This window comes from Caloenas nicobarica, chromosome 5, assembly GCF_036013445.1.
Source record: "Caloenas nicobarica isolate bCalNic1 chromosome 5, bCalNic1.hap1, whole genome shotgun sequence".
In the NCBI taxonomy this organism is placed as follows: domain Eukaryota; kingdom Metazoa; phylum Chordata; class Aves; order Columbiformes; family Columbidae; genus Caloenas; species Caloenas nicobarica.
Genome location: NC_088249.1, coordinates 38802019 through 38817320, shown reverse-complemented (window position 1 = coordinate 38817320; position 15302 = coordinate 38802019). Strand labels below are relative to the sequence as shown.

The window sequence follows — 15302 nt, the reverse complement described above, 5'->3', positions numbered from 1 at the left end:
ACTCCAACGCGTCTGTTTCTTGTGGGCCTGGAAGCTGTTTCTTATTTGTGGCACCTCAGATGTTGCAGTTGTGGGAAAAGAACAAAAAGTCTTTTCCCTTGGAGTGGTGGTCAGGAAGGAGGTTGCAAAGATGAGAGGAACATGCATGTCACAGTAATTGCTAAAAGCGCTGTCTTGCAGGATTTGAGAGCCCCCTTTCCTTTTGTTATTCTCTGTTTCCAAAGTGTCATTTTATGGTTATGGTGATCATAACTGATGTAAACAGATGCAAATATGTATCAAAGCTAATGTACTTATAGCTATAAATTAATATATTCCTTCTTTCTTAATTTGTATTTGTAATTGCATGCAAGGAAGGAATTTGATGAGGCTTTTAAGCATTGTTACCTAATCTCTAGACAAAATTAATAACAATGTCATGTTTGCACTTGGATAGTTCTGCCCAGTATTCCCGAATTGCTCTGTGTCCTCTGGACATCACTGCAGCCAAGGCTAGTGTATCGCTATGCATATATGCTTTATAGGTGACAACTTTAATAAAAGCTAGAAAAATGTTTTTAGATCCATGGTAAACCTGCACTGACTGCGGTATGCTTATCTTAAGTTTACCATTATGCATGGGACACAGTCTCATGGGCTGGCTGAAATAGGAAGAAATACTTCAGAGAGGCTTAATTTGCACTTTAGCCATCCTTATGGTGGGATTTCAACCTGAGTAAGAGACCAAAGATGATTGAAAGGGTAGGGCACTAGCTTGACACTGAGTTATGTTCCCTGCTCTGTCATAGACCTCTTCAGGCAAGTCACTTTGTAGTCCCTCTCTCTTAGTCCTCTCAATAAAAAGGGAATAATAGTAGCTCCCTCCCTTAAAGAGGCGTTGCCAGAGTAAGTGCATTAAAGAGTATGTGGTGGTGTCATATTATGAGGCCATGCAACTGTGTAAAGTAGCAATTGCTGTAATTCAGTTTCTGTACTACAGTGCAAGAAATGCAGCTATGGACAATAAAAGGAGTCATTTGCTGTACAAAGGCATTGTAGAACGCTGGGGAGTGTTGGTTAGAGATCTCTAGTATGAGACTGACATACGAATGTTAATGTTAGAGCTCTTATACAGATATGGGTGAATGAACTTCTACGTGCTTTAGAAGACATTGTGATTTTTATATCAAAATAGCCTTAACATTTACATCAGGGTGGGGGGAGTTCTATGGGGTATTTTAAGAAGTGGTGTTCTATACCAGTTTCTGAATTCTAGTGCATCTGTTCAAAATGAAGATGCTTTACCTGACATCTTGCAAATGCAGTCTGCACCTGCACAGTGTGAAGGAGTGAACAGTGGACAAAACTGAGATCAAGAAATTCCAGAAGAATAATATCTTGTTGGCTACCCCTTCACTCTTTAGTGCAAAACAGCCTGCTTTGTCTCTCTTTGTGTAACTGTTAAAAATACAGAATGTTGCACAGCACAGATGTTGTGAGGTGGGATGAATCGATGTTAATATGTTGCTTTGATTGTTGCAAAGTGTTACATAAATGTTAAGTATTCCAATAATGTCAAGTTTGTTTGTGGGCAAGTTCTTCCAACTACTTTGCCCAACCAAAATTTGTCTTCAGTGTAGTAACTAGTGCAGTGGTTTTTTGTCTCAGTTGATTTGTACATCTTTCCCAAATGGAAATGAATGTCAGCCTGCTGTTGGGAGACTGGACATTCATTCTTATTGTTTGGAGATTAGTTGAAAATAAAGTCATCAGAAGCTCTGGGACATAAGTTAAACTAGTAAACTATTTGAAATAAGAGAGTGCTATTATTATTAATATTATTAATATCTATCTGTTGTGGAAAAATAATTTAGAATCCACTAGATGCATTATGGATTGTAAAGGAGCATCAGTCTTAGAATTTCTTTTTCTTCAGTGTGAGAGGATCAGGTTAATGCAATCCATACACCTGAAGGGATGATTAGTTCATTAGCTTTGCATTCTGAGTGTGGAAACTGTATTATGTAAAGGATTCTTTTTTTCTTTTTTTAATGTGTAGCGATTTCTTCTGGAGGTGGTCGAGTGATTAGCACTGATCTTCTTATTGGCTTTTCTAATAAGTTCCTGTGTGACTTCCCAATTATTTATGGCCTGTTTTTTCACAGTTGGGAAGGACTTACTGTTCTTCTTAATAGCAATTACACAGTTCGTATATTTAGCAAATACAGCTATTCAAAGTGTAATGTGGGATTATTGACCCAAAATGGTATGTCTTCAATTAGAACGCATGTTATACTTCCATTCTGCGTAACGCTCACAAAATTCCATGGGCAGCTGAATTAATGCATAAACATTAGTTTTTCTGTAATATTAAACTTGATCATTGCGACCTTAATTTTGTGTTTTATTAAGAATCGAGTCTTTCGCTCAATTTAAAATAGCTGTGTTAGGGTTTTTAATAGAGGACACTTTTCCTTATGCTGTTATTGGATGACATTTTTCGTAGGCTTGTTGAGCTGAATCTTTAGGAAGCTTCTGACTTTGCTCTGAGTAAGCATGATGCTGGTGACACGTATGCCCAATTGTGAAAGTGCTTTATAATGTTAGTAAGTATACAAATAAGCCACTACAGAAATGGAAGAGGCTTGCTTTGTATTTGATCTGGTATTGGTGCCAACCATCTGCTCTTTCCTCCACTGAAATCCCTGTGGCTAAAATGAGGAGGAGATTGGGCAGGTAACTGTCAGGGAGCTCTGAATCCAGGGACCAGGAGAGTGCTCTGATTCATTAATTAACAATTAAGAAATCGGAGTGCTCTCTGGGCCCTTGGATTCTTTAAACCTTGCTGGTAATCCCCTGTGTGATGATTGTGCTTGCCTGTGTCTTTCAGTGTTCTACTCTCAGTATTAACTAGTCTGCATTTGCTTACCTTTGTTGTTGTGATGCCCCAGTCATGGCCAAGAGCTTGCTCTACGGAACAGCACAATAAAAAGACCCTTTTATATTCAACAGCGACCACAGAACTTCTCAAAAGACATAATTTTAGAAATTCGAACTGAAGTCCTGTCGGTGCTGTTAAAGACTTGACTACTGGCGTAGTTTTATAACAGATTAGCTCAGTCAGTACTGGCATCTGTGTGGGTGTGGGCAAACCAAGACCAGCACTGCTTCAGCCTATGTAACTGCTGAAAAACAAGAAGATATTTCTGGCTTGAGAGAGGCATATGACAAAAGAACAACTATGTTATTATTTGTGTGAACTTTTTCCTTCATTTTTTCGGCCCCATCCCTCTTTGGTTATCACTACCCTGTTGCGTCACGTCTCAAATTAGACTTTTAAGCTCTTTGTGGAAGAATCCCTGTCTAGCCTGTTAGTGGGTACTGTTAAAGATAATACAGCTTTTATGACCTCAATTCTTCATGAATATCAGTGTATCGGGTTTCAGGTATTATTCTAATTTTATGAACTGATCTGAAGTGGGTGGCTTAAGATCCGTGTCTGTGGCAGAACTGGAAATTGATCCCAGATCCTCTGAGGTTCTGCCTTTGCTTTTAGTCCCAGCTGTTCTCCAGCCAGGCTTGGGCGAGCGATGATGTCTCCTTGCTGCCATCAGGAGTATCTCTGCCGAGAGCTGTGGTCTAGGTTTCGGGTGCATTTATGTCTCTCATGAAGAAACCTCTGGGAATGGAAAGTTTCATCATCTCTATTGAACTTTCCTCTTTCTCTTCCCTTATTTGTAGACCGTTACCTCTTGTAAAGCCTTGAAGTAATCCCTGAAGCTCTAAAACTGTGGTATTCCTTGCACTGGACACCTACGTATGTCTGGTTTTGTGACAGAGTGCTGGAGCAGTCAGGATGGAAACAACTGGACCTGCAGCAATCTTTCCTGTTGCAGCCCAGTGCATTCAGGTGTGTTTTCTTCTCAGGGCTAAAGTGCAGAGAGGTTGGGTCTGTCTCTGGGGTGTATCCTTGCGATTCTGCAGCTGGAGTGTTTGTGACAGGACAGGCATTGGGAGCGAAGGACACGTGGCTGTGTCAGCTGTGGGAACGCGAGGGCCGGGAGAAGCTGTCGGCTGCTCTTTGCCATTCTGACTCTGGAGCCTGCTGTGATTCCTGTGTGTTGGAGTATTCATCCCACTGTTGCTAGCAACTGCCTTCCCTGACAGCTCCAAACAAAAAGGCTTAATATAGCCATCTAAATGCTTACAATTAGAAGAACTGTTAACCCATTTCCAGTGGGAAAGAATAATATGTTCGTGTAACTTTATGAAGCCTGAAAGCAGCGTTTCATACTCCTTAATTGCTGTGCTCTTTCTGTGCTCTAAGGCTGCCCGAACCTCTTCAGATCATGGCATTTCTCATGATGACAGACTGTAATAACTAATATTCCTAACTTCAGTACAGTTTATAAACATAACCTAATTTAAGAAATGTACCATATACCTATTTTGTTAAAGGGTAAGCCTGCACTGTGTTGCAAAACCATTTGGAAAGATGGGCTTTCCTGCATATTTCTTTACAGAAGTCCAATTTATGTAGCTGTCTCTTGCTCATAGCTCTCCCTAAGAACTTCATGTTGTTGCTGTGCAAGACGATAGATGAGTCTGGTGAAAATCATGAATCTTGTTTTCATGAGATGAGATTTGTGCAAAATTTCAATTAGTTTGGAAATACTACTCAAAGTTTTGCTTGAGGCTAAATCAAATTTAGGATCTGACTTTATTTGCTGTAGTACCTTTTCAATAGCTGGTAGAAACAACATTTTCAGTTCCTTTAAAAATAAATCAGGGTGGTTTTTCTTCTTTTGTTCTTTGTTTAATAATCTTCTAGGTTTTAAATTCTGGTCTGTCTTTCTAATAGTTTTTCTTCCTCACTCATGCTGATTTTGTTCTGATGGAGCTGTTTGTGTAAGCCAGGTTTTGCCTGGCAGGCTTGTTGTAAGGACAAGACTAATCAGCACTTAATGGGCGTTTTCTATATAACAAATTTTGTGTCTTTCTCATCCCTTTAAAATAAAATTATGTGGAAAATCCCAGGTGTATTTTGAAAAGCAAACCTCTAGTACTCTCAAAGGACTGTTTTCTGAAAACTTCCTTTTGAGGTGCATCTGTGGTACTTCAGAACCCATAATTCAAAAGCCAAAAATGCTTCTCTCTAATGCCCTGCACACTAGAACGCATCTGTGTCTTTAGGTGGAATGTGGAAAATTGTGGTGACAGGGAATAAATAAAACTACATATATGGATGTAAATAGTGGGTTAAAATGTAAGCAGAATGCATGCTTAGGTGAATTTTAAGAAAATTCGAACAGAAAGCTGCCTAATCAAATAACATCTATGAGAACACACTTTCACTGCTGCTACTTTATGACATCCTTTACCAAAATATTTTACTTAAGTAGGTTTTGTATTTCTCCTTGTTGTGATTAGCTCATGAGGTCTAGTTAATATTTTCTTCTTGCATATGTATATTTTTCCTAAACAATATGGCAATTCTACATTTTGTGTTCTTTTACTTGCTGTAGGTAATTAACCTGTGATACTGAGTGTCAGGAGTGGTCTAGATTGGAGCGATAGTTTGTCCCATCTGGTGGTGCAATACAAGCTACCAGATTTGGTGGCACATAGTCGTTCAGCGTGGTCATTGTCTCTCCTGCTTCACATCACAGAGCTGATGGAAGTCACTTTTGAATCTCTGGTTAGTACAGTGGTTTAATACAGCTTTACTAATTCCCAGCCGCTGAAAATGGGAAAGTGAAAGTGGTAGCAAAGCAATTTTAACCATGCTGTCCTCAGGGCAGAGACGCCCTTGAAGTCAGTCATAGCTTCAGTCTTTTCTCTGCAACAAAAATGGGCCAATCACCTGAAAATTTGGATAGGCCATAAACGTCTTGGATGTGTGCTACTTATTTAGGTATGCATTGGCCTGCCCCGGGCAGGTGCCTTCAGGCAGCAGGGAAAGTTGTCAGGCTGCCCGAATGCCGAATGTGTTTTCCCTTCTGTTGTCCGCTTGTGCAGCAGCTTTCCTTTGATCTCTTTGCCCCTGTCACGGGCAGGCTGTTAAGAGTTCCTTCTTTGCTATGCAGTTACTCAAACAAGTGAGCCTTCCCCATTTCGTAGGCTTTATTGATTTTAGGACTTTTACCCGGTACAGTTCTTACCTGGAGGTGTTGGGGGGGATGGTTGTTATCTACTTACGTTCTTTTGTAGTGGACTTCTTCTAAACTGGAGAATGTTCAGGTGATTGGTTTTGCTTGTTCACTTTGGCCTTCAGTTGCTGCCCTTTTGTGGTGCGAGACTCCTGGAAAATTGCTGTAGGGAAAGGCTTTCTAGACGTCTGTGGAAAATGCTTTCCCATTCAAGATAAGGTGACAGGGCTATAAAGCCAGCATCCTCCATTTAAGTTTTTGGCTTTCTCAGGCAATGTTGTGTTTCTCAATTGCTTTGAACTTTCCCCTGCCTTTCTTCAGAAGAGAGATTGCTGTACTTTGCTGTATGGAATTTGGAAACATGGTCTGTTTTCTGTTTTTTCTTGTTCCATCCTGGGGCGATATGTAGGAAATCTGTGCTGTTATCCTTCCTGTTCAAGGTGTCTGAAGGTGGTGAGTGGGAGGTTGCAAATGATCTGCAGGAATTTTGCTGTAGCTAACTGTCTGGAAGAACATGTGGCAAAGTGAGTGTGTGGGAGAGGGAGAGGTTGAAGCTGTTTTCATATACAGCAGAGTAAGCATAGGATATGGATAAGCTGTGCAATAAGCTTGGCAAATCTTCTACCAAACACAAAAACCGTCTCCTGTTTTCATCGCTTTGCTGGTTCTTACTCAAGACTGTTGCAATAGGTGGTGTTGGTTTCATTGGAGCAAACTTCTGTTAGCTGGAACAAGTTTCTTGTTTGTGATGCCCTTTAAGTCTCCAGTCATTTAAAACAAAACAAAACAACAAACCACACAAATAACACAAAAAAGCCCCCAGACAAACGAACAAAACAACAACACCACCAAAACCAGAATCAAAACCCACTCTATTAAACTACCTCTGTCCTGCTATTGCACTGGAGCAATTCAATTTTCTTTGCCCTTTCTGCACATATGTAAATAGCACACCCGACTTTTATCTTGTGCATGTAGATTTAAACCCATGTTTTCTTGCAGGGTTGGAAAGGGAACTAGTAGCTGGTATTTTATATTCTGTTCTTGATTTTTTTTTTGACCTGGTTGGTTGTGTGATCTTAGGAGTGAGTTAGTTCCTCTGGTTTTGTTCCTCATTAGTAAAATGTGTGTCATGATTCTTCACCTGTTTCATAAATGTGGGATTTGACCATAATGATGAGCAAATTAAAGAAGGCTCAATTGCTCTGTCTCAGAAGGACACTGACTAGCTTGCTGCATTTGACTGAAGTGTAAAAATTGTTCTTGGAATCTGTTCATCATCATTAAAAGCGATTAAGCTTCTTGCAGCGGTAATCAGTAATTTGAATTGGTGACAGAAGGAGGATTTAGTGAGAAATTATTCTCATGGCTCTTAATTTGACAGATTTCCTGTAGCAAACTGTGGCAGCGTTGTTGCAGTTAAGTCTGAGAATGTACATTAGCTAGAACCCAGGAACATACTTTATTTTTCACATTAAAAAAAAACTAAAATGGAAGTATTTAAAAGCTAGTATTAAAGTGGTGAAATAAAAGATGTTCTGGGACTACTTGTTGTTTTCTGCACCCTTAACTTTGCCAGGGTTTGAGGAGAGGTTGGAATCTTTCCTGAGTCATTTCTGCAGCATTCTGTCAGAGACAATTATGTGCAAATGGTCTCAAAAGAGATTAGGAATATGCAAAATTTAAACTTGCTTATCATGCCAAATATAGGTAGTGTAGTAAATGAACTAAGCAAAAGTAAAGGACAGCACAGCCCTCAGCAGCTGGGCTGAAGAGTAGAGTTTAAGTTTACTACAGTGTGTAAGGTCATGAACTTGATATATCTAAATTGTGCAAATACATGCATATTTAGTGAAGAGAGTATTTAAAGAAATAGAATAGTGATGGGTGGTTACTAAATACACAGGCAAAAAGTTTTAGAGGGAGATAAAGATATTTTATATTAAATGGTTGCTGTGGAATGTTTTGAATTTGTCCTCTAAATCAAATAACCTTTAAACTTAATTTTTAAAAAAAAGCCATTAAAAAAGGTTTTACAGCAAACTCTCCAGGCCAATGATAAACTAGGACAAGATGGTCGCAATGGATAGGGATGCCTAAATGGTTCTGTAGAACCTATTTTGGGTTGAGTAAAACCTGCTCAGGGCTGGTACCAGCTTAGTGAGTGCCTGTGCCCTGCACTTCTCAGATATCTCTGCTTTGGGAGGACTTTATGAATTTGAGAACAGCAGCCTGGATGCAGGCAGAGATTCCTCCTTAGTCCTGTTATATACTTAAGGAAAGTCCTTCGGGAGACTTTGCCTAGATCTAGTCTACATGGTGTTTTATATGTGTTCATGATTTTCTTTAATGGTCTAGCGTAGATATGCTGGAGAAGTTTTAGCTAAAAATGCTGACTCTAACTTCTCTCAGTAAGGTGCCATATTTTACTTAGCTTATGTTTTTTTAATTCCAGAAAATATTGAGTAAGTGCCCATTGGGTATATGTGTATCTAATTCGACATTCTTTTTAGGTCTAGAAGAGAAAGCCTTGCAACATGAAAAATTCCTTAGAAATCTGAAAATATTTACAGTATTAAAGGCGGTGACATACAATTCATATTCATGTGAAGAAAGGCTGAGACATGCCAGAAGTTCCTGGAAGTGAAAATAACTGATGATGTTACCTGCCAAATCTTAAAGTTATTAAAACAAAATATACTGATGCTAGGTTCTGCTTTTTCTCTGTGCAGCATAAAAGCAATGCAACATATCATAACACTTCAGTATATTTGGAGGCAAGACACAGTATCTTCTGGGAATTGCGGTATCAGAACCGGCTCTGTGCTTTGTTCAGAGGTAAGAAATGGTCAGGGGTGTACTGCTGCAAAACGCACTTAAGCCTGGAAGTGTGTTGCCATTTTACTGTGCTACTGCAGGCTGACTCTTGTGCTGAAATTAAAGTAAAACAAACAAACAAACAAAAAAATCCCCAAAGCTGGTAATTGGGTAGGATGATGATAATGTGAGCTCATCCCTCAGGCTCAGGGAGGAAAACCTGCTTAGTCAGAGCGCCAGCAGCGCGCAGCCCGTGAAGCTGCCAAGTGTGAGCCGTCCTGGAGCATAGTCATGCTGCAGCTTGAATGCCTATCACTCAGCTTAAGCTATGGATTATTATTATTAGGGTGACCTACAAGATATTTTTCTGCTGTTTTCTATATAGAAATAAATTCTGAAAAGCTAATTTTGTGATGTTTTCTTTTACCATATAATACTGGATGCACCAAATGCTCTTTTTTTCTTCATGATCTCTTAGTTATGTTTTATTTATTTTTGCATGCCGTTGGGAGAGCTGGGATGTTCAATAAGTGTGTTTTGTTCACAGTACCTTAAATCTCTTTCCTCCCCGATAATGTCATTTTCACTATCCTGGTTTTTTATGCTGCTGTAACTTCAGTTGTTCTTCAATCACTGCAGTCTTCTCAAGATAACTTCCTTAAGAGGCATGTAATATTTGTTAGGACTCTCTTTATGGAACACACAAGTACATATTCCTTTCCCTCCGTTAGGCTATCTCTGAACTTACTGGTTTTTTGTAAACTTTGCATCTTTATACTTCTGTTACATCACTTTCCTAGATAGATGCAGTTCTAAACTGGTCTGAGTTAGGCTTTATAATGCTGGTGGCTTTTTATGTAGCAATGGAGAAAATAGAGCTGAAGTCCACACAACTCGAGGTTTGGAGAGCTGTGCTAATGCAATGCTTTCTCACTAACCTGAGCCCGGTTTTTAAAGATCTTCTGGATACCTGTGTGTGTAGTACCTGCAAATCTCAGCCACCACTATTAAGAACAGCATCAGCTATTTGGTCTTGGGTTTTTTGGTTGTTGTTTTTGGTTTTATTTGTTGTTGTGGATTTTTTTGTTTGTTTGTTTGGGTTGCTTTTGTTTTTAGAAGGGTTAAAACCAAGGACCCCTGAAGTTGTATGCCAGCATTTGGGCAGTTATCTTTGCATTCTTCCTCGAAGCATAGAAAATCTATCGCAGAGCTTCTGAAGGTTGTCTGGCAAGTTTAAATTTGATGTAGTAGTAAAGTCTTCTGATATACAGAAAACCTTGCATTCTTTTTATCAGAATTATGTGATAGATCAATACAAAAGCACACAGAAGCATTGGTGGAAGGAAAACTGTTACAAGGTTGTCTAGTTTGGAGAGAAAAATAGCTTGTGATGATTTCAGAAAGCAAGATAGTGTCAGAAACCACTCTTAGTAGTATTACCTCACGTATTGTGGTTTAGCTGTTAGCTCTGTTACAATTTGTAGCCGTGGTGCAAAAAGCATAGGAGAGAGAATAAAATTAATGCTCCTGAAAGACATATAGCAACCTTTCCACCTCTATGCTTTTGCTACCAGGGATCCAGTTTCCTGCTGTAGGATGTTTTTTCCCCTCTCCTAATGAAGTTTTGAAATAGGAAAAACTTACTTTATGAAATCCTCATTTGTGTACTAGTTGCAGTTTAGAGAGAATTTTCCATCTCACGTGTCCATAATTTCTCCTGGAGTTATTTTTGTCCCGTTGAAAGAGGACTGGAAAACGAGCCGAGACGTTGTGCTTAGAGGAGAGAGGAACGCCCTGGCTCGGCGATACGGGGTGGCACAGGTCCACGGTTTGTAGCCGGGGCCAAGGGGAGGGAGCGTGGGGGAACAGCAATGTAACAGCCCGAGGAAGTGAGTCACTTCGCTCTGAAACACCGGCCCATGGCTCCAGTAGCGCTGAAGCCAAGTTTGGCCTCCGAGGTGGAAGTTGCGTAAGTTTAAACTCTTTGTCTTTTCCTCCTCATCGTGTTCCCAACCCCACCCCAGTATTAAAATCTCCACCACAGCCATATCTGTCTAGAGCAAACTTAGGTTACAGGACTCCAGTGTGCTGTATGCTTTTGTTTCATTATTTTTCATTTTCTAGAGGGAGATAAATGGATTGCAGGTTTCATTGGGGGAGATGTGTGTGTTAGTCTTGCCTGTTCCACTGAAGAGAATCTTGATTTTATAGCAGGAGGGATGCAATAAGAATAGGCTTTTAAAAATTTATTAAAATCTTCCAGAGATATATTGGCAATGTGATTTTAAGTGGAACAGAGTGCATAGTGAAGAGAGAGTAATAGAGACTTGCACTTAATTACTTGAGTGGTAGTAGTTTCAGAATTTAATTAAATTTAAAACTGAGACTTGTCAAAAGATATTTAGGTGTCCTACTAGAAATAGTAATGTGTTAACACATTACATCTTAATCCTGCAAACCAGGCTTTTAAAGCCTAAGTTTGTGGATAGCTTTTCCGTGGGGAAGAGGAGGGTAGACCTGTCCTAGGCCGCATGTTCTGGAAGGGCTTTCTCCTCTTATGTTTGTAGCTTTACCGGATACTTGCTGGTGTCCGGGAGCAGCTGTGACAATCTGCCTGAACTCCTTTTCCATGAGTGTGACCTGAGCACAAGCAGTCGCTTTCAGCTGTTAAAGAAAGTGTCCAACAGGGCACCAGGTTGAGCAGGCCCTATCTTCGGTGGTTGGGTGCTTGGTGGGCAGTTTTTCATCGAAGGCAACTGTACTGACCAGGAGAGGGAGAGTGGATGATGGGCTGCAGCCGGGTCCTTTCCTTCAAAACACTGAATTGAGCATCTTGCTGTGTGTTTGGCTGCAGCCTTCATGTACATGCGTGTGTTTGAAAAGTCTTGGGAAATGTGGCCTGACATTATTTTTCTTTTGGTGAGTCATGAGGGGTTTTTTGTTTTGTGTTTTTGAGTTCAGATTAAAAACAAATTACTCTGACTACAGGAAGACATAGAAGTAATTGGCCAAATGAGAGAGAGGGAGTTTAAGAGAAAAACTTACAGGATAAGCTTGAGTGATTAGTCAGAAGTCTGTGTGCAATTGGGAGTTGCATCATGCAAATACAGTGTGATATCTGTTGTGTAAAACTAAGTTGTTTTGGTTTACATTCTTCTAGTAGGTCAGATTTGTTATTTCCTACATGTATTATCCTGACCTTTGTTTCTGTGGGAAATGGGACAGACATCCAGGTTGTTGCTTATCATGTGAGGGTTTATATGACAGTTGTGTCTGTTGATGATTCATTGCAATTGCTTCTCTATTTCAGGACCTGTAACTAAGTGGACCCTACTGACCTCTGGACCACAAAGGATAAGAGTGAAAAGAAGTGGGAGAACCGCACGAAGAAAAAGGAAGTGGATGCACTTTCATCTGGACTTCTTTCCTGCCCTTTATTACTAAAACTGAATGGAAAAGAGAGACGTCTGTGCCTTTCCTCCCCCAGCCTCAGGGATGGGTGGGTTGTAAATACGGTGTGTGCAGCAAGGGGAATAGACTGAACCATGAATCTTCAGGCTCAGCAAAAGTCTTCAAGCAAAAGGACTGGGAAACGGCTTGCCTATTTTAATGAGCAGGAAATCCCTGTGTCATCAAAAGAACCACAGCAGCAGCTTAAGGAAGGACAGTACTATGGTCATGGAGGGAACATACCGGTCTCCCAAACTGTGGAGATTTCTCACACAGGAGGACTAACGAGTGCCCCCAACAATGTTGCTTTGATGAACTCTGTTTACAGTCAAGATAGGGGAGAATCAATGATGATGCCCCAGACGGTAACAGCTGTCAAATGGCAGAATTCACTAATGGGAAACCGGTTGCCAGAGAGGGGTGACAGCCACTGGCAGTCCCCACCTTCGATGTGGAACCATGGTATGGTCTTCGGGGGCAACCCGAAAGGACCCCACTCCAATGCTGGTGGCCCAGGTTTCTATGGCCACCCAGAAGCCCTTAAGAGAAATCAAGAGAAAGGAGTGTTCGTGTCACAGCTGGATTTGTATGGAGATGCTGTCCAGCAGATGATGTCCCAGAAGGCTCAGCTGGAACAGCAAGCCTTGGTGAGACAGCAAGCTCAAATGAATTCTTTTCATCAGATGCAGAAACAGCAGCAGCAGAATCAAAGTCTGCCGCTACAGCCTTTCCAACTTGCATTTGGTCACCAAGGCCAAAAGCAGGGTCTTCCTGAATTATTACACGTCTTTCAAGAAGCCCCAGCTTCTTCCAGTCCAGCATTTACTGCTCAACAGAAGCAGCAAGCTCTTCCCCAGCTACAACTGTTCGAGAATTTCTACCCGCAGCAGCAGCAGCAGGCTGCCACACAAGCCTTCAGCCTGCAGCAAACGACTTCCATAGCACAGCCTCATGTGGCAGCTGCAGCACCTCAGCATCACATGATGGCACACCAGTTTCAGCAGCCAGAGAGGAACCAGGAACTATTCAAGGCTCTAACAGAGCAGAACCAACAGACTGTCCTACCTCAGACCCAGATTCCCTTTCCAAGAAGGTCACGGAGACTCTCCAAAGAAGGTGTCCTGCTGACATCTACAGGAGAAGTGGTGGCTTCCAAGCAGGCAGAAGAACAACCCAGCAATTTATTTCTGCATCCCTGGCAAACACATCAGCAAGAGGTCCCATTACAGCAGCTGCCTGAACCGCTGGCCCACAGCAAAAGCAGCTTTTTGCACCCCAAGAGACTGGATATGGGGCAGAAGGATGTCCTGGTGAACAGCGAGCTGTGCCAGATGGAAACAGACAGGCAAGCCACAGCCCAGAATGGCAGAGAAGGGGAGAAACAGGTGGCAGCAGCTGAAGAAAACGCTCAGAGCACTAATGATTTTCAGGGTGTCAGAGGTGGTGTAATCCAGAGTACGCGACGGAGGCGGCGTGTTTCTCAAGAAGCCAATTTGCTAACTTTGGCCCAAAAAGCTGTTGAGCTGGCTTCTCTTCAGAATGTAAAGGTAAGGTACACATCCTGACCGATATAGCATGTTTCAGACTACAAAATAGAGCCGAAGTGAAAGGAATTAATGTACATATGCAGGAAAGCATGGTATCTTGATGCAAGAAGTGTTGTAGTACAGCAAGGGCAGCTCCGGAGTGGTGCCATGTAAGTTCTGTTACTGTAATTCATAGACATAAGAGAATAGAGATCCCCTAGTGCAGTAAAATCACGTAAGGGCAGTTTTATTCCACTAATACTGAATGTGATTTTAGCCCAGGACTTGAAAATACGGATGTTTTCAGCTTAGGCCTCAAGCTGATCAGGAATTTGGAGAGACAAGTATAAACAGCTCATTTAGTGTCTTTTTACCAATTTAACATTCTCTTCCTTTTATATTAAAAGGCAGCTGCTTAACTGCCGGTTTTTCAGTTTTAGTGGTTGAAGTGATTCTAAATTGTGCTTTCTAAAAATGACAGATGTTCAATATTTCCCTAATATTGAAAGTCTAAGGAAGCCTCACTTATATGAGGAACTTATAGCAGGCATAATGAAGGTCTGTCTGATGTGGTACCCCATTTCTGAGAATGGCCTGCAGTGGATGTTTAGAGATTGGTAACCTGAGGACAAAGGCTACCTGTAGACCTTCTGTAGGGCTTGATGGGGAAGAAATTTAGTGTTGGCTGTTTTGGTAGTTTACTACTCTAGACCGATGGGACACCAAAAATATAAAACTCTGCAGTATATATTCCATATGGCAAGATGACAGGGTTCAAAATTAACTAGCCTAGGGGAGCCAAGTGGTGGGACTTGTGGAGTTGAGTGGGGGCTTTTTGAGGGGTCTTTTTGGAGGTTTTCTTCCAGTTGTGGTTTGACTAATCTTTCATTGATTGCCTCTCATGAGAAGTAGAGGTACACTTTTCTTTGGAAGCTTTATTGCCAAAGGCTGTTGAAATATGGGTGTTAGAGGATGAGCTACTTTTATCTACAGTTTTGCCACTTGAGTTGCTGCCCAGTCAGACAACAAAGGGAAGCGAATTTTATTCCCTTTCTTGTTCTCCTCATAATTTTCTCCCTAGTCTGTCCGTGGCTATTTTTCCAATTTCTTCCTTAGATGGATGTGCTGTTTGTGTGAAAGAACTGAACTAATAAACAATGAGGCAAATATCCATAGCCTACTCCATCTCTTGCACAGAAGACAGCAACCAGTGACTGTTGATGCTCTCTTCAATCCTTTTTGCTCTGAGTGATCTTGAACAAGCAGATTTGATAGAAAACTATTAGTAGTTAGCAGCGTGAGCTATTTGCTCATAATCCCAGCCATTGTATGTTTATATTGCAGGAAGGCCTGCAATTCACATTGCAATCTGATCACCAAC

General features: G+C 41.0%; 1 protein-coding gene across 5 annotated transcripts in view; it reads left to right on the top strand.

The window, feature by feature from the left end:
- MIDEAS (mitotic deacetylase associated SANT domain protein) overlaps positions 1-15302 on the top strand; it is a 57290-nt gene that overhangs the window by 16589 nt on the left and 25399 nt on the right. For 3 of the 5 annotated variants that reach the window (XM_065635431.1, XM_065635432.1, XM_065635433.1), the window contains one exon: positions 12256-13942. In XM_065635431.1, coding sequence (XP_065491503.1) covers positions 12491-13942 — 1452 coding nt within the window. In that variant the 5' untranslated portion in view covers positions 12256-12490. Of the gene's footprint in view, positions 1-8860; positions 8967-12255; positions 13943-15302 lie in introns of all 5 variants that reach the window. The other 2 variants (XM_065635430.1, XM_065635434.1) reach the window with 1 other exon arrangement.